This window comes from Agelaius tricolor, unplaced genomic scaffold (assembly GCF_023055355.1).
Source record: "Agelaius tricolor isolate 1412-34295 unplaced genomic scaffold, bAgeTri1.0.p SCAF_11, whole genome shotgun sequence".
NCBI lineage: Eukaryota > Metazoa > Chordata > Aves > Passeriformes > Icteridae > Agelaius > Agelaius tricolor.
In genome coordinates, this window is record NW_027269271.1 from 28,349,269 (window position 1) to 28,371,728 (window position 22,460).

Genomic DNA, 22,460 nt, shown 5'->3' on the forward strand with positions numbered 1-22,460 from the left:
AAAGTAATTGCATCAGTCATGATTTTCTCAAGCTACAACACAAGCTCTTGATTGGTAGCTCAACCTCTGAGACTCCTTTTTACTGCATTAATTGGGAAAGCAGACAATACTCTCCCTGTAAACTCCATTTTAGGACGAAGGTTAGTTGCCTTTGTACACGTTTACTCATTGAAATAGGAATGTTTGCTTAATAATTCAAAACAAATAGCACTAGACAACAAGTCCTAATCCTGATTTCTCCTCTGCCAGTGTAAATTAGGAGAAAATGAGGTGAAACTCTATTTGATCAGTGTAGAAAGATTTGTTTAAAACTTCTTTGAGAGAGATCAGAATTAGGCTCCAGCAATTGAAGCCTTTTCTTCTGGTTTCTTTGCTGGGATCCAAAGGAAGAATATGTAAATGGCATTGGGAATTTTCTCCCCAATTAAAGCAGCCATCAAGTTATGGAAAAATGTTTTCCATGTGGTACCTGGTAAAATAACGTTGTGCTGTTGTGCACAATGATTTAATAGTTACTATTAAATTTTTACTATTTACTGATCTTCTTTATTCAATTTGGTCTTATTATCCTGGGTGTTTTCCCCCCTTAGGGAAACATGATCATCCTTGTGGGCTGAAGTGAGATCTTAGGTGATGAGCTAGGTCCCACCTGCCCCTAGAGTTGCCTGAAGGAGTGATTGAACCATTTATTTAATTCCTCCTGGAGGTTGTCAGCCCATCTTTGTTTGGCAGGGCAGTGAGCACGTGCTTTAGCCAGGCGTGTGATGGAAGTGGAGCACGTGTTCCAGGCTTTGCTGAGTCAGGGCCTGCCCTGGCCAGCCACGTGTCTTAATTTGTACCCAAAACTGCAGTGAATGAACTCTGGGAGGTTCATTCTGGGCACCTCCTTTACTACCAAACTGTGACTGCTGCACAAAGCTGCAGACATAGCCTTTCATACACAGCAGTTTCAATGTCCCATCTCTTGGATACTGAGCAAAATTATCACAGTGCAAGTATTTCAGTAAAGTGCCCTATGAAAAGTAAATCTTGGGAGCTTTTGGGATGTTTAATCATCTTTTCAGCGCAGGAGCTTCTTAATGCTAACATCTGCATATGTAATTGCTTGACTTTACCTATTTTTCTCCTCATTCAGAATTAAGTGGATCAGCCAAACTGGTACATTTTTTGCATTTTGACCCCTGTTAATAATGTTGGCTTCACCTCTTTTGTCAGTGCTGCTGTTTCCCAGTAATTCTCCTTTTACACATTTAAGTTCTTTGTACTACTTCCCTCGTTTTCTTCTCTCACTGTTATCCAAGCTCAGCAAAAACGAGAGTCTTAGGCCTGGATTTTGCAGTCTGAGCCATCCAGGCAAACCTTTAAAAATTCCATGGGGTTCTACTGAACTGCAAATTCACAGACCGACCATACCCTAAAATACATTCATGATCCAGCTCTAAGCCAAGGGCAAGGCTTTTGTGGGTATCAGGGTATTCTTAATGATTGGCAAGGCAAGCCCCTGATTTCCTAATGTTTATAAGTAAATATCAAATTGGAGAGTTGTGAAATTCACCTTTCATTTGTGAAATGTTTATTTTTGGTATTGAAGGGTGAAAATCTTGCCATGCTTGTTGCATGCTGTTGTTTAATGATTACTATTACATGTACTTCCAATAAGGAATGTTCCTGCAGGAGTAAGTGGGCATTTGAAGTGTACCAGAGATAGGAATACTGAAGTCAGCATGCCCAAGATAACTTACCCATCTTCTCTCATGCCCTGAGGGTTAGAATGTATTTAAAATGGCACTTTCATTTCTGGTTTCACCTGTGTGTGACAGGTTAAAGTAACGTGGTTTGCCTTGCCACAATCACATTTTTACTGGATAACTACAAAGGGCTTTGGGCTTTCCCTTTAAAAAATCAGCCAAATATCCTATAGTGCCTGTGATTCAGGGTTGGTTTTTTTTTTCCCTTCCATATTTAAATTTCACCTTCACTCTCCGTGCTGCGGGATCCTGCCTGGGAAATGCAGGTGGGAGTGGACCCCAGAGCAGAGCCAGGGTGGCGTGCTGCAGAAAAAAAACAACACGTGGCAGATGTTCGTGGCATTGCTGGATGCACTTCTGGAAGTTGCTCAGATGCTGCCATGATGAGCACAGTGTGAGAAGTTACATAGCATGGACTGGCTTCCCTCTGAAGGGCTCTGCGGAGTAGTAAGCGTCCTGGCCCCGATCCAGCAAGGCACTTAAGCATATGCTTAATTTTAGGCACATGAGTGGTTTCAGTGAAGACCTAAGAGAATTATTTTTAATTCACAGATCATTTAATTCAATAGGCAGGTCTGCTGCAGCATATGAAAAGTAGATCGTCATATTAAAAATACTTGGGAAATCGGCGATGAACAAACGTTGTGTATGGGCAGCAACCGTTTCTAAAAAGCAGAATGAGGTAGTCATCACCTTTATTGTGGGAAAATACAAAGCAGATCAGGCAATAGCACTTACAGCTATCTGGGAGCTATTTCTAAATTGAAAATAAGGAAAAATAAAAGCTTGTAAGAACATTTTTTTTCATTTGAAGTAGGGAAAAATTTATTCTCTTGATGTAAATAAAAACCTTGTTTGCAGATTGAGGAATTTGTTTGTGTTGAATTTCAGCATCAATTTCAATATTTTATAGTACATTTATCTACAGCTGGAGCATGACAGATTTGTGTATATTTATATGTTTGTGTACATAATACATATGTATACACACATACACAAGGATGCCCAAAGATATACATATACACAGTTTGAAAACTCATCATTATTGCTGGAGTATAAAAACATGCCTGATGCAGAAACTTGTCTCGAGTCTGTTAGCTTAGAGACTGCGTTCATCTGGCACCGTGGGCTCCTCGCAGAAACAGGGAACTTCTTCTGTGTAGGAGCAGAATTCCATCAGATCTTGGCTGGAGGTGGAAGGCTCACCTCCCTCCAGATCCCTCCCAAACCTTTCCCTGACACGTAGCCTGACATTCCACCCTCTGCAGACCTGTGCAGAAGGTGCATTCTTTTCGCATCCCATGCCACAGGTAGAAATGGCAGTGGGGTATTCTGGGTTTGTTTAAACAACCCCAAAAAGAAAAGCCAGAGGGACAAATGTGCAGCTGGCATTAGTGCTGTTGCTCTGACCACTAGAGAAGGGTGCACAGGTATTCCCAGCAGGAGCGTGGGGTGCAGGAGAATACATGGAATGCAGGGAAATCGTTCTGAGCTTGACAAACAATTACCGGCGGAGCAGATGGTGGCCCTGCAAAACATTCAATAATAAATGTGTGCGTGCGCCGGAATCAGTGACTCTAAGTAGGACAACCTAAAAAGGTGTGCCACTTATCCTGTGGGCAAGCAGGACTTTACAGTTCTTTTAATAATCCCTTTATCCTGCGATTTCTGCTGTGACCCTGATTTCCCAAGCAGGAGGTCAGCCCGGCCGGCCGAGCGCTGCCCTCCCTCCCTCTCACTGAGGTCCGGCTCTGTCCCGCCGGATCCCGGCCTGGGCTGCAGCCCGGGCTGCTCCTTTGTCACTGAGCATAGCCGTGAAAATTAAATGAACATTTGGTGGTAGGCATGTTTGCAGAGAAGAAGGAAAATGCTGTTATGTAAAGTGCCATCACATTTTGATGCCGAGTGTCGAGGCATTCCTTGCACAGGGGAGGTGAGCGTGGATGCCTCCTCCCCGGTTCCTACAGACAGCCCACCAAGTTAATACTTTTTAACTTGAGATTTATTTTTCCCTTCAAAACCTAATTTTAAATGTTAGAATTATTTTTTTTTTAGTTGAAAAGGCCTTAATTTAATTTTTTTTTAACCATCTGCTCTCCTAAGATCCCCCTAGTGTAACCTTAGATAAATGAAGAATACATCTTTAAATCTTGTTTGGTTTGAATGAATGGGTAGATAATCCTGATCAGATGTTTCTTTAGAGAATAATGTTTAAAACGATTATGGAACTTAGCTATCCTGTCTGTTTCCTAGGTACAGTATTTTCATTTCAGTTGTGAAGTCATTAGGGGTCATCCAAGGTAACCATTTATTAAAATAGTCCTCTTTTGTTTCAGATTTCCTGTTGAGATGCTTTAACATGTAAAAATCTCCCTGCTGATGTGTCATGTTAGCTTTCCTAACCTCTAGATAGAAACCACAAAGCAGCCTACATAGCTGTATGACTGGTTACCCACCTACATAAACAATAATTACTGCTAAGTGGGAAATTAGATGTCACATTTTAAGTCTAAATGAAAGTAAAGTATTTGAGAATACTGTCATTAAATGCTTGAAGCTAATCGCAGTTCTCTCTCTCTATTTGTTTTGTAGGACATTTGGGCTTCCAGGACAGTTTTGTCACATCAGGTGTTTTCAGTGTGACTGAGCTAGTAAGAGTCTCACAAAGTAAGTATCATGTTGTGTCTGATTTATGCGGTTTCTGCAATCCAAGTTATTTTTTTTCTTTGATTTTTATTGTTCCCTTCCTCAATTCAGAAACAGCATCTTGAAAATTAGGACTCTCCTCTCCCCACTTCTTGACAGTGGACAGCATTTATGTGCCACTTCTTTTAATGGGTGAAAATAAACCAGCAGAATTCTAGAGTGAGCTGATAAAGAATTCAATTCTGCAAACTTGCATGTGCAAGTTGATAAGCTTGTCTGGTACCCAGCTGAAAATGGGCAGAGTGCAGACAAATGCATACAGAGATCAGCCTCCCAGGGATCCCTTGGAGGATCCAAGGGCTGTATTGTAACCAGACCTCTGGAAATTACCTGATCTGTGCACGTAAACCTGGAAATTTTCTGATGCTGTTTTTTCCCATTGTGTTCATCCATGCCATGTGTATGTCCACGTGTGTGATTCTTGGGGCTGTCCCAGTGCAGGGCCAGGAGGTGGACTTTGATGATCTCTGTGGGTTCCTTCCAGCTCAGGGTATTCTCTGAATTTGGGGTTTGTACACCTGCAAGTTGCTGAAGTCATTAATAATGCCAACAACAACTGTGCCAACTTCAGCCCTGCTAATGTCACACATCCTGACTTCCCCAGGCCCAGGTTTTCCATTAGCTGTATGGAATTCTGGCCTCCAGAAGGATTTGGGATGTGACCTTTAAAGAATGCTAATGCCCCCAGCATGAGTGACACGCTGCAGCATGATCATTACAGCCTTGTCAATACTCACTAACAACACCAAATTAAGAGCACCTGTCACCACCCTGTTCCATTGATCAAAGGTGCATTGATTGTATTTTGCTATGACATAATCCAGACAGCCCAAGGAAAGAGTGTGGACAGGGTCTCGCAGAGACACTGCTGCAAGGCCAGGCCTGTAGGGATTTCTTTAGGGATCTAAAAAATTCTTCCCTGTGAGGGTGGAGAGCCCTGGCACAGAGAAGCTGTGGCTGCCTCATCCCTGGAAGTGTCCAAGGCCAGATTGGAGCAACCTGGAAGTGCTGTGGAAGGTGTCCCTGCCCATGGCAGGGTGGAATTGGGTGATCTTTAAGGTCCCTTCCAACCCAAACCATTCTGTGATCTTTTCTCCAGCTAGTGTGGAGATAATATCACATTATCACCAATCACCACTGCTCCAGGTGAAACCCTCAGCTCTGTGCCCCTTTAAAACCTTAGGGTGCAACCAGTCTCTTTAAATGATAAAAATGGTTCTCCTCCTAGATAGCAGAAATATTTATTTGTGTGCTGGCTCTGGGAATGTAATTTAAGTCATTCTGGGGCTAGAATCTAACTGGCACAAACCTAGTAGAAAATCCATGGTTTTGAGTGAGAACACAGAGTTTCTCAGAGGATTTTCCTGGTTTATTTCCTCTTTTGGAAAGACACTAGCTACTAAATTGGCTTTATATTCAGAAGAAGGATGGTACAAGGAAAGCATGGCAAGGGGGAGATACGTGAGAGCTCTATACCCTGGAGAGAGGCAGAGAGAAAAAGGTTGAAGAAGACATTTCTCCCGAGCTTCCTTCCCTGACAACTGGTGGGGATTTTGGGAGAAGGGCAAACTTAAGAGGACTCAGAAGTCAAGAGGAGCTGCTGAGAGCTCAGCACATTTGCGAATCAGTTCACTTGCTGAAGTGCTTAAGCAGAGACTTTGGCATCTGGCTGGCTGTGCAGGGAGCAGAGCCTGGCTGGTTCCTGCAGCCAGGGTGGACAAGCCCAGGTTGTCACCAGGGTCTGAGTGTCTCCGTGCTGTGTCACCTCACTTCAGTGTGACAGCCTGAGGCTTTTGAAGCCCAAAGGGTTCACCCTCCCCCTCTGCAAGGCATCCCATTTCCCCACAGCCTTATCTTGGCTGGAGGAGCCCTGCACAGCAGAGCTGCCTCTGGACTCTGTCAGCCGTGCTCCATGTGTGCACTTTTCCTAGGAAAGTGCCCCACTCCTGGCTGGAGCCTTCCCAGCCTCCCCCAGAGCTTGGCACTGACCTCGTGAGCATCGTGTTTCAAGCTTATTAATTTTCCCTGATATTTTATTGTAACTAAACTGAAACACTGGGTATCAGAAATCCTAGCACTCAGCATGTTTTGCAAATTATGAGCTGTGTCTGAGATGTTCCCTCTGCTTGCAGTTGACGTGCACCACCTTCAAGGATGGGGCACCTGCAGGCAGGAAGAGCATGGACTTTATTAGAAATAAGAAAGGAGGTGATGGTGGGAAAAATGCAAAGATTCAGCTTTTATCTGTTCCAGACACGGGAGTTTGCACTGTTTTTCATGGGCTCTTTAATAATCCTGGGAGGTCAAGACCTCAGTTTTATATCCTGTCTACAAGCCAGCACCTCTACCAAAAATAGTGTCCCCAAAGCATATCGGGATATCACTTCAGAACTGACTCAGAGGGAAGAGTGCCAGCAACTGATTTAGCTACACTGCTTTTGATAGCACCCTGGATTTTCCTTGGAGATGCCCCAGACATGTACTGACCAGCCTTAACCTTGTTTACTTTATGAGGTCTGAGAAGCCCACAGCCTGACATGCCCTGGCTACCCAGTGGGATATGTTTAGTGTCAAGTCCAGCAGCACATTCCCAGAAAACTCAGTATTAATTCACATGCTCATATTCGAAGAATTATTTAACATAACAGAACAACAAGGTAATTGCTGCATATTTGCCTAAATTGGTAAGCAAGGTCTTTTAAAGTTGATATAACCCTCTCTGGGTTGTCTGCGTGTTCCTGTGTCCTGATTTGAGACCAGTCCTCTTTCCAAAAAGGTCATCTTTGTGTATATGCCCAGTGTTATTTTTCTTTCTATGCTTGCTTTTGGTAGTGCAGTGATAGAAATAAGTGATTTCCCCCAGTTTTAACTGGCCTGAGGCAGCTGTTATCCAAAATTAATCTTACAAAATATTGTGGGTAGCAATTATGTGCCAGGTTTATTTAGTAAAGTTCCCAGAGGTCCACATGACAAGGAGTCTCAAGTAAGAGGCAGTTGTCTCCGTCATGCAAATTTGGGGAATGAATTAATCAAGTGAAAGGTCAGCTGTTTCTGTTATCTATCTTGCCTATCAGTGCTGATCATCACACTTTCTGTGAGCTATTGAACAAGTCTAGACTGTGCTGGTAACAGAAACTTGCTTTCTTCAGTCCTATAGATGCAGATTTTCTTTCGAAATGCTGCCCAGCTGCTGAGTCTTGCAGAGCCTAGTAAAACAGAGAAAAGAGATCATAGATGTGCATCTGAAAAAACAAAGACTCCTCTCCAGCCCGTCTGATGTGGGTGTTGCAGCTCATGCTGTCACTTCTCCTCCATTATTAGCAGGCAGAGGGTGTGAGCTCCTCTCTGAGTGTTGTCTGTCACCCCAGATACTGGGGAGACCCTTGCAGATAACAGAGGCTTCATTCTTCCCTCTCTGGAGAGGTCTGTGCTGACAACAAAAGGCTCAGAGGCAGAAGCGTCGGGGACGGACGGGTTTGGGAGCTGACAGCCAGCTGTTGGCCAAGTGAAACCTCCTCCTCTTCTCCCTGCTTAGGAAAATATTCCACTAGCTGTGGGCAGCCATCTCAGGGCACTGGAGGAGACCCTCTGCAGAGGTGCTGCAGAGTGTCCCCTTCCCTTGGGAAGGGCTGGAGCAGGGAAAAAGGCACGGGGAATGCATCCCCCCTTGGCTTTGAGTCTGCACCATGTGCAGGGAGAGCTGCTGGGAAGATCTCCTCCCTCAGAGGTCATTCAAGCAGCCAGATAAACTGCACTGCCCAGGATGTGAAGAAAGATTTAGGATTTATGAACGTTGGCTAGAGCCAAATCAAACATATTTGTTTGGTGGTGTGTTATTTGTCAAAATGACATCATTCTTCGTGCTGATAAACAAGGGAATTCTGACTGCACCCTGGCCTGAAAATGCCACACGTTGGCTTCAACGTGTGCTGTGTGCAGTGAGGAGCAGTGGGGGGGACTTCCAATCCTTCTGGTGAGCCTGTGGCACCACAAGCTCACAAACTTGCTCACTGCTCCTGTGCACACACAGCAATGGCCCAGCTGATTATCCCTGAAACACTCGGACTAATTCCACTAATTCCACGGGTGTGAGCAGGACGTTTTGGGAAGCTCAGCATCCTGCATCCACGCTGATGCAGCAGGTGCCAGGCTTGGGGATGGAGCTTTGGGGATGCAGACAGGGACTGAAGTGTCCTTGCCATGAGGGCAAGGGCTGGGATGGGGAGGCACTGCCAGCACTCCAGGCACGGAGCAGGGGTGCGACCAGGGAAACGCAGCCTCCTCGTCCAGCTTTTCCCACAGGGAAAGTGAATCCCAGCACATCCTGGCAAGGTGTGGGGTGCCCTGGCTCTTGTGGAGGGGCTGGGCAGTGGATGCCTTTTTTGTAGCCCAGAGAGGCTTTTCTCCTCCTCACAGGCACGTGTGTGCAGCCAGGGTGTGATAAACCTGCTGTCCCTGAGCTGCAGCCCGTGTGTTTTCTGCTATCCTAAGCACTATACTAGTGAAAGCAGTTAAAGTCGGCAGCATGAAAATTAACATTTAAAAAGATACTCTATATTCCTTAGGAAAGCACTGCCATCCAAAACTCTCTGTGTGGGCTTGGGTATGAGAGGGAGAAAAAAAGATTATAATAAAAAATAGACTGCAGGCATAGAGTGAACAGTTGCCGTGACCTTGCCTTTTGTATGCCATTACACAATTCAATGGCAGTCCACTCAAACCTTGCTCTCGATCAATATCCTATTAAAGCAGCACAAAAAGTCTCTATAAACTTAGTGGTTAGCTATGTTTATAAATGGAACTCAGCATAATTAGATGGTCAATAGCAGGCTGTACTTGTAATTTTAAAATGAACATCACACATTTCATATCTGTTGTATTCGGCGAAGCCTCTTTGAATCTAATGATACAGTGTGGAGCAAACAAAGGCCTTGCAAAAAAAAAAAAAACCACCAAGCTCCCCTTTCCTCCCAGCAGCAGCAGCACAGTGTGTTTCCCTTTGTTTATGGAGTCACAACACAGGAAAAAGTTTATTAGTCAAATGTCATGTTTCTCCCATTTAACCTTAAACACATTATCACTTCACTGCAGTGTTACACGTGTAATGATCTTAGTCACATCCCAGCCCCTCTGTAAAAATAAATACATACAAATGGGGACAAAAAAGAGAGGCTAAATATTAACGTGGCTTAAAGAAAGTGCCATATTCCAAGGGAGACAAATACCAGCCTGGCTGGTTTTATTTAGTGGGTTTCCTGTTCTGTAATTCAGTAATTTTTTCAAAATAAATATTGCAATTTGGTTTAGTCAGAGGGCTTTTTCTTAATTTCTCTATTAGTTTTCTTGACATTTGGGGTGAGGAGCTGAGCTGGAGGGAGCAGACTGGGAGCAGGGTGATGCTGCCCTGCATCCTGGGAGTAGAAACGTGTCAGGCAGAGGCACCAACCTTCCTCCTCCTCTGTTTGGGCAAACCAGCTCCTCCTGCCCCTCTCTGAGTGTGTCCCAACTGCACAGGGAATTTTTGTGATGCCAGCAGCTGAAATGGGGGCTCCAGGCTGGGTGTGGGGCAAGAGGGATCCTTCCCTCTCACCTCCTTCCAGCTCACAGCCCTGGGTCAGGCGGCATCTTGAGATTTTTGCTTTGAGTCACAGTTGCAGTTTCTGACGTCCTTTCCCATTTGGGGGATGTTCCTGAGCTGTCAGGAGGTCACTTTGCTGCAGAGCATTTCTTGCAGGGGTAATGGTGTGGTTTAGATGTCATTGCCTGGAGTTTGTGAGGCTGCAGCTCCCAGCACCCTGCTCCGTGTGGGGCTGTGTGCTCCTGGGGTGTAGGAACAGGGGTAGGGAGGTTGTGTGATGGATTGCCACATGCTGCAAGGAACAGGTTTGGTTTAGACTGAGTTTTTTTCGTTTAGACAGTGTTTTTTAGTTTAGACAGTTTTTTAGTTTAGATAGTTTTTTAGTTTAGATAAGAGTTTTGGCACAGTTTGCACCACTCTGATCCCTTTGCATACTCTGCAGACATGCTGCCTTTGCTGGGAGTCATAGGATGCCAGAATGCTTTGGGTTGGAAGGGACCTTAAAGCCCATCTCATTCCAGCAGGGACACCTCCCACTATCCCAGGTTGCTCCATCCTGGCCTTGGACACGTCCAGGGATGGGGCAGCCACAGCTCCAGCATGCTGTTGTGATTTATGGCAATAAATGCAATAACTGCAAGCAAAGGTACAAATGGGCTTTGATGGAATACAGGCAGTGTCAGGAAGGCAGGAGAAGGGATTTTGGAGCAGCTCAGCCCTGTGCAACCTTTGCCACAGCACTTCTGGGGCAGAGACCTTGAGCTGATGGTGGCAGGGTGGTGGCTCCTGTGCAAGGACTGCCACAGGTTCAGGAACTGGCCCCCACAGCCCAGCCAGGCACTTTAACCTCTGCTGGTGTCTATTAAAGGTGAGTTTTGTTTTTTAACCCCCCGGTTTCACACTGGCATTTGAGTGTGGCAAGGTGGTTTTGGCCAGTGACCAGCACAGCATCCTCAGTGTTTGCTCCCCAGGCATCAGCCCCTGTGGGGTCAGCCCTTTCTGCCATGCACTGAGTTCACCCAGCATCAGCAATAGCTTGTTTCTACCCTACCCCTGTTCTGAAGACACATTCCTTTTTTCTATAGGGCCAACTCAAGAAATATCCAGGATTTGGGGAAAGGGCAATAAACGGGGCAGGGGGAAAGAAAGAAGGGAAGCGTTACCCACATACCAGTTTTTCTTCCTTATCTCCTTGGAATAAAACTGTTTCATAAATCTGGCAATGTCCAGGAAGTTCATTGTGCCTCAGAAAGAAACAGTGCTTTAATTTAATGCTTGCCTTTTTATGTTCCTGTTTGGAAAACTGTGTGCTTAACCTGTAAGTTTGGGAGGCAGAGAGTGCAGAGGAATTGCTCAGGAAAGGGTTTGCAGAGCACAAATCTGTTTGGCAAGGAAGTTGCTGAAAACTGTGGAGTAGATGCTGCAGAGAGTACCTTTATGATTGATTTCCATTCAAGTCAGACTGACTGCAGTGTGGTCATTTTTCTAACCCATAACTGCACACACTGCAGCAGTCTGCTATCTGCAGGGTGTCTGAATTATAGCAGTCCATGTCCCTGTTACCTTTTACACAAATTACTTACACCAGTTTCTTTTTCCATGCAAATTCATCAGTTTTACAGCCTCTTGTAGCTGCTGTCAGGAAACTGTTGCAGAAAGCACAAATTGATAAAACCAGTTAATTTTACTGTGCTTAATTTTTCTTTGCCTCTGTTAACACACCCTCTCATATACACCCAGTGTGCAGGAAGCCTATGATAGTTAAGAGAAGATAACAAAGGATTTGAGTGTTCTTGTCATAAATTACTTCCCAACTTAATTCCTTTTAATGACCATTCCAGATTTTCTCAAGTTTTAATGGCCTCGTGCATTTTCCGTCCCCGGCTTTTAGAAGTCCGTGGATATCCAGGCTGTTCCCTTTCTGTCTCAATGACGTTCTTAAAAGATCCTTGCCAAACAACAACTAATTGTCTTGTGGGGATGATGAGGCAGCTGCAAAGCTACATTATTCCTCTGTCAAATCTGACATTGTGAGCTCCTTAAGACTTGGGGTGAAATACTGGCCCCGTTACAGTCAGTGGCAGCACTCCCAGCCCAGACATGTTAGCTGGGTGATAGGAGCTATCCTGTCTTCATTTCCTCACTCCTTCCCCGTTGGACTGAAAGATTTTTTCATGTTTGAAAATGGGCCAGGTTCTCAGACCAAAGATTAAACTTGGCTCAGCATCCCTGTGTGGCACTGAGACTGCCTTGCCTTTGTGGCTGTGAATCAGGGCTCTCAGACAATGCAGCCCAGGCCAAGCTGGTGCATTTCATTGTGCAGGACGTCCTTGTTTCAGATGGCTCTGAAATGTGAGAGAAACTCATGATCTGTGATTGTCAGCCCCCGAAGTTGCATTGTCCTGTGAATAGCACTGGAACAGCCACAGTGGACGTGGTACCATTTGCTGTATTAGTGGCATTTCAGCACGAAATCCATTCTCTGCTGGCTCCAACGTTAAGCTGCTCTGCTCCTTGTCTGCTCCCAGAAGAATACAGCACATGGAGTTCATGGCTTGTGCCTGCAAATTTCAGGGTGTGTAGGAATCTGTGATGTTTAATGTGAAACCAAAGATCCAGGGCAGGGAAATTGCAGGGATTCGTATCCCTTGCAAGAAAAATTTCAGTACTGGGTAAGGTGATGGGGTGAAGAGTGGAAGGTCACTGCTGGATAAGACTTTTGGGAAGTCGTATGTCTCTAGCTCTGATTTAGCTGGAGGAGAGGCCAGAGGAAAGCTCAGATGCTCTTAGGCACAAAAGAACTCAAGTTTCTCATCTGCTTTTTTAACCCCTGTGCTTGTGGCTGTACATCACACGTACCCCAGAGGTTCTGAGGTGTGTATTTCCCTGCCTGTGCTGCTTATAGATCCTGCCAAGCACTCTACAGGGATGATGCAGCCTATCTGTAACCATGCCAATAGAGACAACGTGGTCCTAAAAGCAACAAGTTTCATTAAATGTTAGAATGACATTAATAGAAAAGCAGCGCTTAGAGGAAGTAGTGCCGTAATTGTTTAATTTTAAAAAATAATAATAATATCTTTGGAGGAATGTAAGAGAGATTCTATGTCATGGAACACTGTATTCTTGATAAAATTTCCATCTTCTTGATTGCAATGCCAGGTACCATTAGCATTTCCTAATTTCCACATCCCACCTGTTCCCATCGTGAAACTAAACACACCCATGAGGAAGAAGAAAGTGATTTTGAAGTGCAATTCATGCCATATTCACATGACTTACTGACTGCAATCTCTTTTGTTTCCCCAGCACCAATAGCTGCAGGAACAGGCCCTAATTTCTCCCTCTCAGATTTGGAAAGTTCTTCGTACTACAGCATGAGCCCAGGAGCAATGAGGAGGTCTTTACCTAGCACATCCTCTACCAGGTAATTTAATCCCTGCCTACCACCAGGTTCCTTGGAAACCCAGGCCAGCATCATTACTCATCTGGGAAAGTAACCATTAAATTCTCTGACAAGCTGTTTGGGGGCCTCACGATGTGGAGCTGTTTCAGATTCACAGAGCTGAATGTTCAGCTGGATTGCAGTGAAGTTCTTTTTGTGTGTGCAAGCCTCTAAGAAAAACTGCTGTGTGGACCTGTGTAGCTCCTGGTTTTATCTGGGTGTATCAGGAGAAGTTCCACTGGAATTGCTGAGTTTTGGCTTGTGGCAGAAGAGAACTTGGAGCATAATAAGATGCAAGGAAAGTCTTAAGATAGACTTAAATGTATTTTTTATTGTAAAAAGTGATACCTGTGAGACTAAGACTGTTTTAGGATCTTGGTCTATAAAGCATTTAGTTTTCATAAAGCATTTAGAAGTTTGTGACTCAGCCTTTGGAAAACCAAATTGCTAATGCAGATGACTGCCCCATCTGATTTTGATTTTGATTTAGATGCCAACTATCAAACAAGGATATTTTTTATTTTTTACCTTTCACTTTAATCATCCATGAGATTAGATTTATAAACAAGCTCAGTCACTCGAGTAGTCTTGAACACTATTAAGGAACCAGATTGATTTTTCTTCCCCCACAGCCAAAATAGATCACTTATTTCAAAGACATGACAAGAAAGTCCAACTCCTGCCTAACGCTCTTTTACATTTTTATCTCAGCCTGCAGTGCCACCAGCTTTGCAGTGAGCAAGTGCACGTGTGAAAAATCTCTGTAGTTTGAATATAGCTGTTGTTTTTATTTTTAAAATAATAATCTTTAACAAGAGGCTCTTAGCAGTAACTTCTTACAGTTTGCAGTGATTGGAAGAACATTCTGTCTTGCACTTAGTGTGCACGCTATGGAGCTCAGTGACTACAATTCCCACTACACATCAATTAAAAACTTTGTGCTGTTTCTTTCTTGCCTGTAAACTGTGTAGCCTACAGCACTCATCATTAGCACCATTCTCAGGTAGAATTTACTGGTGACTCCAGAAGCAAAAGTGAGGTTATTAATGTTACTTAAGAGCTCAGTTGTTGCTCTTCTATTCTTCTGCAAATAGCTACCACTGATAAGGAGCTAATTATAAACAGCATGGGTAGTTAATAACTTGGTAATATGTTTGTTTTCCTCTCATTAGGCTGTTCCCAGTCAGAAAAAAAAAAAAAATTCTTTAAATACACAGACTCAGCAGAATTATCAGGCGGTAATTATATTGTATGCACACAATTTCCCCTATTGACACATAACAATTCTCTAAATTAAGGAATGGCCAAACCTGCATTCCACACATGCCACAAGACTTATTCTTCCTGTTTCTCACCAACTGGTTTTGCACACCCGCCAGCTCCTACCTGTGCAGAGCTTCGGGTGGGGAGGCTGCAAGCTCTAAACCGAGAGTGGAAGATTTTATGTCTGCTAAATGTGTTCCCCCCACACAGAGCAGCCTGTTCTTGAATGCCTTAAGTCTTAATAGAATACAGATTTGGGGGAAAAGAAAAAAAAAAAAAAAGTGAGCTGGCCCAGCCTTGGAAAAGTACTTAGAAGAGAAATTCTCAGTAAGGTCCCCACACAGTCTGTACAACTCATTATGGAAAACAGAGCCAAGCTGAGTGTCTTTGGCTCTGGGATCCTCTCCCTGCAGAACTGCTGGAGCCAGCGGCCACCAGAGACCACTCAAAGGGCTCTTCTGTGTCCTGAGCCTCTGGTGAGGGAGGTGTGATGTATCACAGGGGGATTCTTTAATGCTGACACTGGCCACAGATACCCATTGGGGGCTTTCTGTGCTTGCTGGCACAGCTGCAGAGTCAAATGCTTCTTATTGTAGGATAGCGTGAACATTTGAACCAAAAATGTATCCTTCCATCATCCACTTGCCTATGCTCCTTCTTATGGGACTGGGCTAATTGAAAAGATTGAAAGTAAAAGTTTGAACTGATAAACAATTTGCTTTCAGAATTAGCCGTGAAAAAATCTGGCAATGAAAATAAGTCTCGTGTGTCATCACCATATTCATTCAAACTGCAAGAATCATGCAATGCAGATGAAATTCTTGCCTTTTTATTGACCTCTGTGTGCTTTGAAAAATGTCCTACTCTGAATCTGTGAAAGCCTAAATGTCAGCCTAACTTCTGGTCAAACTGGTGCGTGTTTAGGGGTTTAGCCTGTGAAATGTTGTTTTGTATCTCACCAAAGCACCCTAAATCTGTTCTACCTTGAGTTATTCTCAAGCATGTCCCAACAGCAGTGCCTTGGTTCCTCTTCCATGCCCTCATTGTGTGTTCCTTGCATTCTCAGCTCCACAAAACGTCTCAAGTCTGTGGAGGATGAGATGGATAGCCCTGGTGAGGAGCCGTTCTACACAAGCCAAGGGCGCTCTCCAGGCAGTGGCAGCCAGTCCAGTGGATGGCATGAAGTGGAGCCAGGTAAGCCCCGGCTCCCAGAGCCCCAGAACTTCATCTCCACTTGCTCTGTTTCGTTATCAGGATTGCTGTGTTAGAGAGGTGACCAGCTCTAGACGTCTCGTCACTTCCGAGAAACGGCCTCATGAAAATATGGCAGTGGTTTTATTGCTCCTGCAGCTGTGAATGTTTCTGTAGTGTGTCACTTCTGTGTTTTGGCCAAATATCTGAAGTATTTAAATAATGCAGCAGAAGATAGGCGGTCTTTTTCTGTCAAATTGTCCAGATCCAGTTCTGGGATAGCTTTTTCTAGCAAAAAGCAGTACCTGTCTGGGCTGTGCTCCATCAGTTATGCTGCTTAAATAAATATCCCTAAACTTATATAAGGTAGAAGGACTTTTCAAGCATTATACAACACTTGAGATCACTCAGTAATGACTTTTAAGAGACTTACAGAAGGAGTTGTTTTATTAATCTGTAATGCTGTGAAGTATGATTGGAGGCTTCATATCAGAATAGATATCACTGGATGTTACTCTTCAGAATGTTGAGGAAGCTCTTTGGCCTCTTCTCAGTTAATTTTTGTGTGTGATCTATCCTGTTGATCATTATTTTGGGTTATGTTATGTTACATACTTGACTGTCCATTGATCACTTATCCTGAGATCATCTGGGTGCTTAATACTCTTGGAAATATTTTTCTGGGTCAGTGCTATGTGCACAGGTGAAGTTAATGCCTCAGTGTTGCTTACAGCTAAATAATCAAGTATTTATTGCCAATAAAAATAACAGAAGTCTTATTTGTTAGAGGAAAGCAAGCAGTGCCTCCCAGGGCTTGGGAAGGTCCTCTAAAAGTGCAAAGGATCTTTTGCAGTGTGTATTTTTTGTCTTTCTTGTTCGTCTGGATTTAAAATAGTATGGGTTTGGTTTGTTTGGCAGAAACACATGCTTGTCCAGGGCACTGTGTATAATGAACTATACAGCACAGAAAAGTGAATTCGACCTGCACAGCATTAAAATCAGTTCTGTGGGCACTTGGCCAGCCACCTATATCCTTCATCATGTAGGAAACATACCCACAGCTTTCTCTGGAGACCCTGTCAAACAGCTGTCCTTTACAGCATGCCCAGAAAGTCACCAAATTTGGGCTATTCCAGACTGGGAGGAGACTGATTCCTGTGCCTGGGAGCCCTTGGAGGATCCCCTGCCAGCTGCCCTCTCTCCTCTAATGAGGAGGAGCCAGCTTGTGGGCCCTTATTGACTGCAGATGTGGCACTTTGGCAGGAGGAGAGGGTGGACCTGCAGGCAGACAAGTGCCAGGCTCCCCGTGACTGCCTTGCCACCGCCGTCCCCAGGGCTCTGCTGTTTGCTCTGAGGTGTCCTGCTCCCAGGCACCAGGGGCTGTCCCCTCCATCAGCTCCAGGCTGCAGATGATGTAAGGCAGAGCCTCACCTCGTGCTGAACCTGTGCTGACGGAGCGGCAGGAGCGCGGACAAAAGCCCGGCTTGGAGGGAGAGATCCCAGCCTGCTCTGCAGACACAGATGGCTGGAAACTGGTGGGGTCACTGCTTCTGCATCACTGCCAGGCTGGGGGACAGCTCCCCCCAAAGTTTGGGGTACTCGTTGTAAATGACAAATGTTCTCCATTTGTGCAACAGCCAGGGGTTGGCTATCGATTCTGCTGTCACTGCTGGTGGTTTTCCCCACATGTGGTCATTACCTCTGGCTCGTCCAAGCCCTGGCTTGATGGTGGCACTGAGCTGCTGAGATGGGCAAGGGAAGTACCCAAAGCACCTCTGCTGCTCTTGGCACCACTGGGTGCCCATCATGAGGAAACACAGCTGCCTATGTCGAACTTCCTGAGGTGCTCAGAAAGGCAAGAACAAGTCAGACAAGAGAAGGTTCTTCCTTCCTCGTGACCTTCCTCACTTATTATAGAAAAATCCCAGATTCTGCTTAGTCTTGCCTGTAAAATGGCAGAAAATCACCTTGCAGCATCAGGGACTGTAGCCAGGTACCAACTAGATATAGCTCAGATTCACCAAGCCATCTATCACTGTCACAGCTGTGAAGAAAAAGAGCTTTCTTTATCCTGCCCATGTGGGATGCACTTCCAAGCCATCCCTGTGCTATATCCACACAGCCCTACCCCAGTGCTTCTGCCCTGGCTTTCCAGCAGCCTGTCCTCTGAATTCATTGCCTCAGCTTCTCTGTGAAACAGGGTCACTGCAAGAGCACGGCTGACAGAGGGATTACCTGAAGAGCCACAGCTCATCAGTGGTGAAGGACAAAACAGTGCTGAGTGTCCTTCCTTGCCAGGGCAGCAGTGCTGTGTCACTGGCCTGAGGTTCTCCCCCAAGGGACACGTCCTGCTGTGGTCTGTGCACAGACATCACACCTGGGTGTGACACTAACCTGTGGCCTTTTGTGTTTGACACGGAAGTTTCACCTCCAAAATGTTTGAGGAGTCTTTAGTGGGGCATCTGCCTAGGAAATAATTTGGTCACCTGAAAACTGCACAAGTGATGCTAACATCCCATTTTAGCTGGGAACTTCCCACAGCAGTCCTCTCTGAGAGGGAGCTTTGGGGCCTGGACCAGATTCAGATCCATCCTTTCCGAAATCTTTATTTCCAGAGAAAGGCCTTGCCATTGATTTAATCTACAATCAAAATGGTGGCACAGTTTTTAGCATACAGTAATCTCTGAGCTTCGGTGTTTCGTTTTCTTCTCAGTGAAATTTGCAGTAGAAGTTTAAAGACTAAACCCATCTTTTTGTTTAGCTTGGCACTTCTTCCCTGCAGCTCATTTTGTGCTGTGTGGGATAACACAGGTATCAGCAGTGCACATAGAATGGGGCTGTTTCAGAAGACAGGCTGAGGTTTTATCCCGTGCTGGCAGAGTAGTGCAAGCCAGGTTTCCAAAGTCCATAATTAAACCCTGTCCTTTGGGTTACTGGCCAAACAACAGGAGGAAGAAATCAGACCAAGGAAAGGAAGCTTAGACTTGTCTGTGGGATGGCTGCTCTGGCTGGGAAGGAAAGTTCAGAGAGGAGCCAGCAGCCAACCTCCCAGCCCAGTAGGATCCACACCAAAGATAATAATACATCCTTTGCCTTTATTGCCTTTGAGTAGATTGCTTCCTCACAGGAGATTTAGATTTATGCAGAGATAGCTTCTTGGCCTATATGCCTTGACAGGTTTATGGGAGTGAGAGGATGAATATTCCATCTCTGTGTGTCGCATCTGCTTAATTTTGAGATGTGCACATGAGAAAGAGGGGAGACTCAAACCCTGGAGCAGGTGTGAAGCACGCACGTGCTGGTGGCACAGGCACTGGGAGAGGGTGGTACTGAAAGGTGTGGCCTGGGACAGTCCAGGGAAATCAGGGCTGTGGGAGAGGGAGATGGAACAAATGCACTTCAAAGAGAGCAAAACCTAGAAGAGAAAGGGCAAATGAGAAGACAAGCTTTAGACCATACAGAAGGGAAAAAGAAAAAATGCCAGAAAAACAAAGGTTTGACTTCCTAGAAAGGAAATATGAAATGGAATATGTGAACTCCTCTTGGAGAAGGAGAGCACTGCAGGCAGAGGGTTATTTACCGCCAGCCGTGACTCGCCGCTCTACATCTGTCTCCATTTTTTTCTCTTGAACAAATTCCCTTTTTGGATACTTTTCTTCCTGCTTTGCTTCCCTGTGATTGCCCCTGTAAGTGGTCTTTGGAGGGCAGGCTGTATGCTCAGAACATATGTGCAAACTGGCCGGAGAACAGAAGAGGACAAAACCACTCTGTGTGCTATTTCCATCAGGCAGTGGATGCTTCCCCCATGCCTGCTCCTGTGTGCAGGACACAGGCTGCAACCCATTGTCCATCCACAGCCCTTCCTCTGAGCTTCCACTTTTTCTGCTGAGGCACCCTGGTGTCTGTCTCATGGTGGGACTTTGCTGGGTGTAGATCCTTCACGCCTCACCCACCACCAGCAGCAGCACGACCTCTCCCTTCGTGGCACATCAGGCCTGCAGTGATGAGCAAAGGACTCAGCTTTGTTTCTTTTACAGATATTTCCTGCGACCAAGGGTGCAGCAGTCTCCTTGTACGTCAGATGTGACAGCCAAAGCAAGCCCCAGCATTAATCCCATGTTCCTTGGGCTGTACTCCTTGAGTCTCACATCCATTTACCTGCACTCGAAAGCTCCTGGGGAGCTCTCCGACCTGAAAAGGCTGGAGTCTGCCAGAAAAGATGAATTTCCTTTCACAACAGGAAGGCTTAGGAAGTAAAACAAAGCAGACATGTAGTAAATTACTTCTGCTTTTCAAATACCTTTTGCGGTATCCTCCTTACCATTACTTTATCTCAGCACTTTCAGTACATAACTCTTGTTAACTGAGAAGAAGGGCAAGAGAGGATAAAGATGATGTTAATAAGAAAATAAGGCAACATCACACTGACTTTGAACTCCTGCACAAAGCTGGCCTCTGTTCAGTTCTGTGGCAGCTCTGCTTGTAATGGGGGTAAGCCATAATTACAGGTATACGTTTTTTAATTCCATAATAAGAAACATTGAGTTAATGTATATCTCTATTCCACTTAAGCAATTTTTTTTTTAATGCATTCTCTTGATCCAGTCCAGGAGTAATGTTCACATTGTGCTCCCTCAGTCATTTTGTGGAACACATGGATGGTATTTGCCAAGTCTGCTTCCATTGTGTTTCTACAGCGTGGCGTGGAAAGAAATGTTTAAGATGCAAATTCAGAGTATCCTATTGGATTCTTTACTTAGGTATTCTACTTGTTTCTTTACTTAGATCTTCTACTTTATTCTCAGATCTTCTACTTGTATTTCCACACAGTAGTTCAGTCCCTAGAGGACAGTAATCCCAGGAAAGGTTCATGTTTGCACTCCTTGCACTTCTTGAGGTATCTGAAGAGACAAACAGCTCTGCTCTGGTTGTGGTCTTGACCAGCTTGGTTTGCAAAAGGGCTGGAGCTCTGTGGTCCTTTTTGCACTGAGAGACTGGTGTGACTGTTCATGTCATGGTCATCCCCCTGCCCCAGCTCCACCCTGGATGTTCTGCTCCCATTGTGCTGTGCTGGGCCTTTGTCTGTCTTCACCTTGAAAACCCCAGGAAACAAAGAAGACTTTCAGTGCAGAAACCTTAAGGAATTAGTAATACCTCTTGCACTGCATGGCTCATAGACATATCTGCAGTTCCAGGGGCTTGTGAGGTTGAAAATTTCACATGAATTTCTAATAGGAGAGCTCCCCCTTACACTGCTGGGCTCATCTGTGGTGGTGACGATGCGTTTAAAGTCAGACTCGTGACTGCTCACTGAACCACCCGGGCTGCTGCTGCTTGTTCTCATGCCACCATCCATGGAACTGTCTGAAAACAGTTTCTGAAGAATTTCTGTTCTACTGAGGAGCTGAAATCTCATTTTGGAGTGTTTCCCTTGCAGTGTCAGTGACCCGTAACTTAACTCTCCCCATGGCTGCTTATGGAACAGGCACATGCAGGCAACCAGTCCAGAACTTGTTTCAATAATGCTTTTCTTAAATCTGGCATGGGCTTTCTCCTCAGCATGCAAGAAAACTTCTCCATGTTTACTGAGAAACTTTTATTTATGCCATATGCATCAGAAAAGCTCACTCAGGCATAGTTCAGATGACCACAAGAGTTTGTTTTCAACGTCTGTTTGGAATTACATCTTGGAAATTCGGGAGAAAGTGCTATAAGGGAGATCCTAGATCATTTTCTTTATGCCCTAAGCACAGTTGTTGCCTGGCACTGCCTGGAAGATGAAATTTTATGTGTGGTGTGTCCCATCATCAGTGATGCAGAGTGTGTCTGGTATGTCCTCAGGCAAAAGGTCTGTGGGCTCATCAAAGGCCTTGACATCGTGCACTAACTCAGAGCCCAGAGAAGTTTTCAATGATTGTGCTGCATTACTACCAAAGATTCAAGGGATTGACTGCAGAAAATATGATGAAAAACATGAGAACCATGTATTATAAAAAATAAGGAATAGAAAAAGAATCCCTTTTCACTGGGAAAACATTCAACTGCAGAGCTGGAGTATTCAATGTCAAATAATTCTCTGGCACTACTTTTCAGTGACTTGCTGCAGTGGGCAGTTTTCACTGGGTCATAACTAGACAGAGGAATTTCATGATCTTAATCAATTTCCTTGAGCTGAACTTTTTGGATACTCACAGGCCTACAGCAGAAAGACAAAGCCTAGGTAACATCCCTTTTCCTTAGACCAGAGGAGGTCTAACATCCAGGATCCCTGCCAATTGTATTTACTCAGTACTTCCCAGATGTGACTTTGAATTGCCCTCTGGTTCTCAGTGTGTGAGGTCAGGCAGTCCCAGAGCTGCTCTGCCTGTACCTGCCTGGTGCAGCAGCTTCATTACACACCTCAGCACATCTCCCAGCAGGCACCAGGGCCATTTTTTCCTCCATTGAACTTAATATCTAAAGACAGTGGGAACATTTCACACAGAATGGTTCAGGCTGGAAGGGACCACAGTGGGGTCATCTGGTCCCA

The 22,460-nt window shown here is 44.9% G+C and overlaps 1 protein-coding gene across 18 annotated transcripts in view; it reads left to right on the top strand.

Moving 5' to 3' along the window:
- The window catches only part of NFIA (nuclear factor I A), a 349,486-nt gene that overhangs the window by 254,783 nt on the left and 72,243 nt on the right, over positions 1–22,460 (top strand). For all 18 annotated transcript variants that reach the window (XM_071436867.1, XM_071436869.1, XM_071436868.1 and 15 more), the window contains 3 exons: positions 4,341–4,415; positions 13,342–13,459; positions 15,807–15,934. In XM_071436867.1, coding sequence (XP_071292968.1) covers positions 4,341–4,415; positions 13,342–13,459; positions 15,807–15,934 — 321 coding nt within the window. The remainder of the gene's footprint in view (positions 1–4,340; positions 4,416–13,341; positions 13,460–15,806; positions 15,935–22,460) is intronic.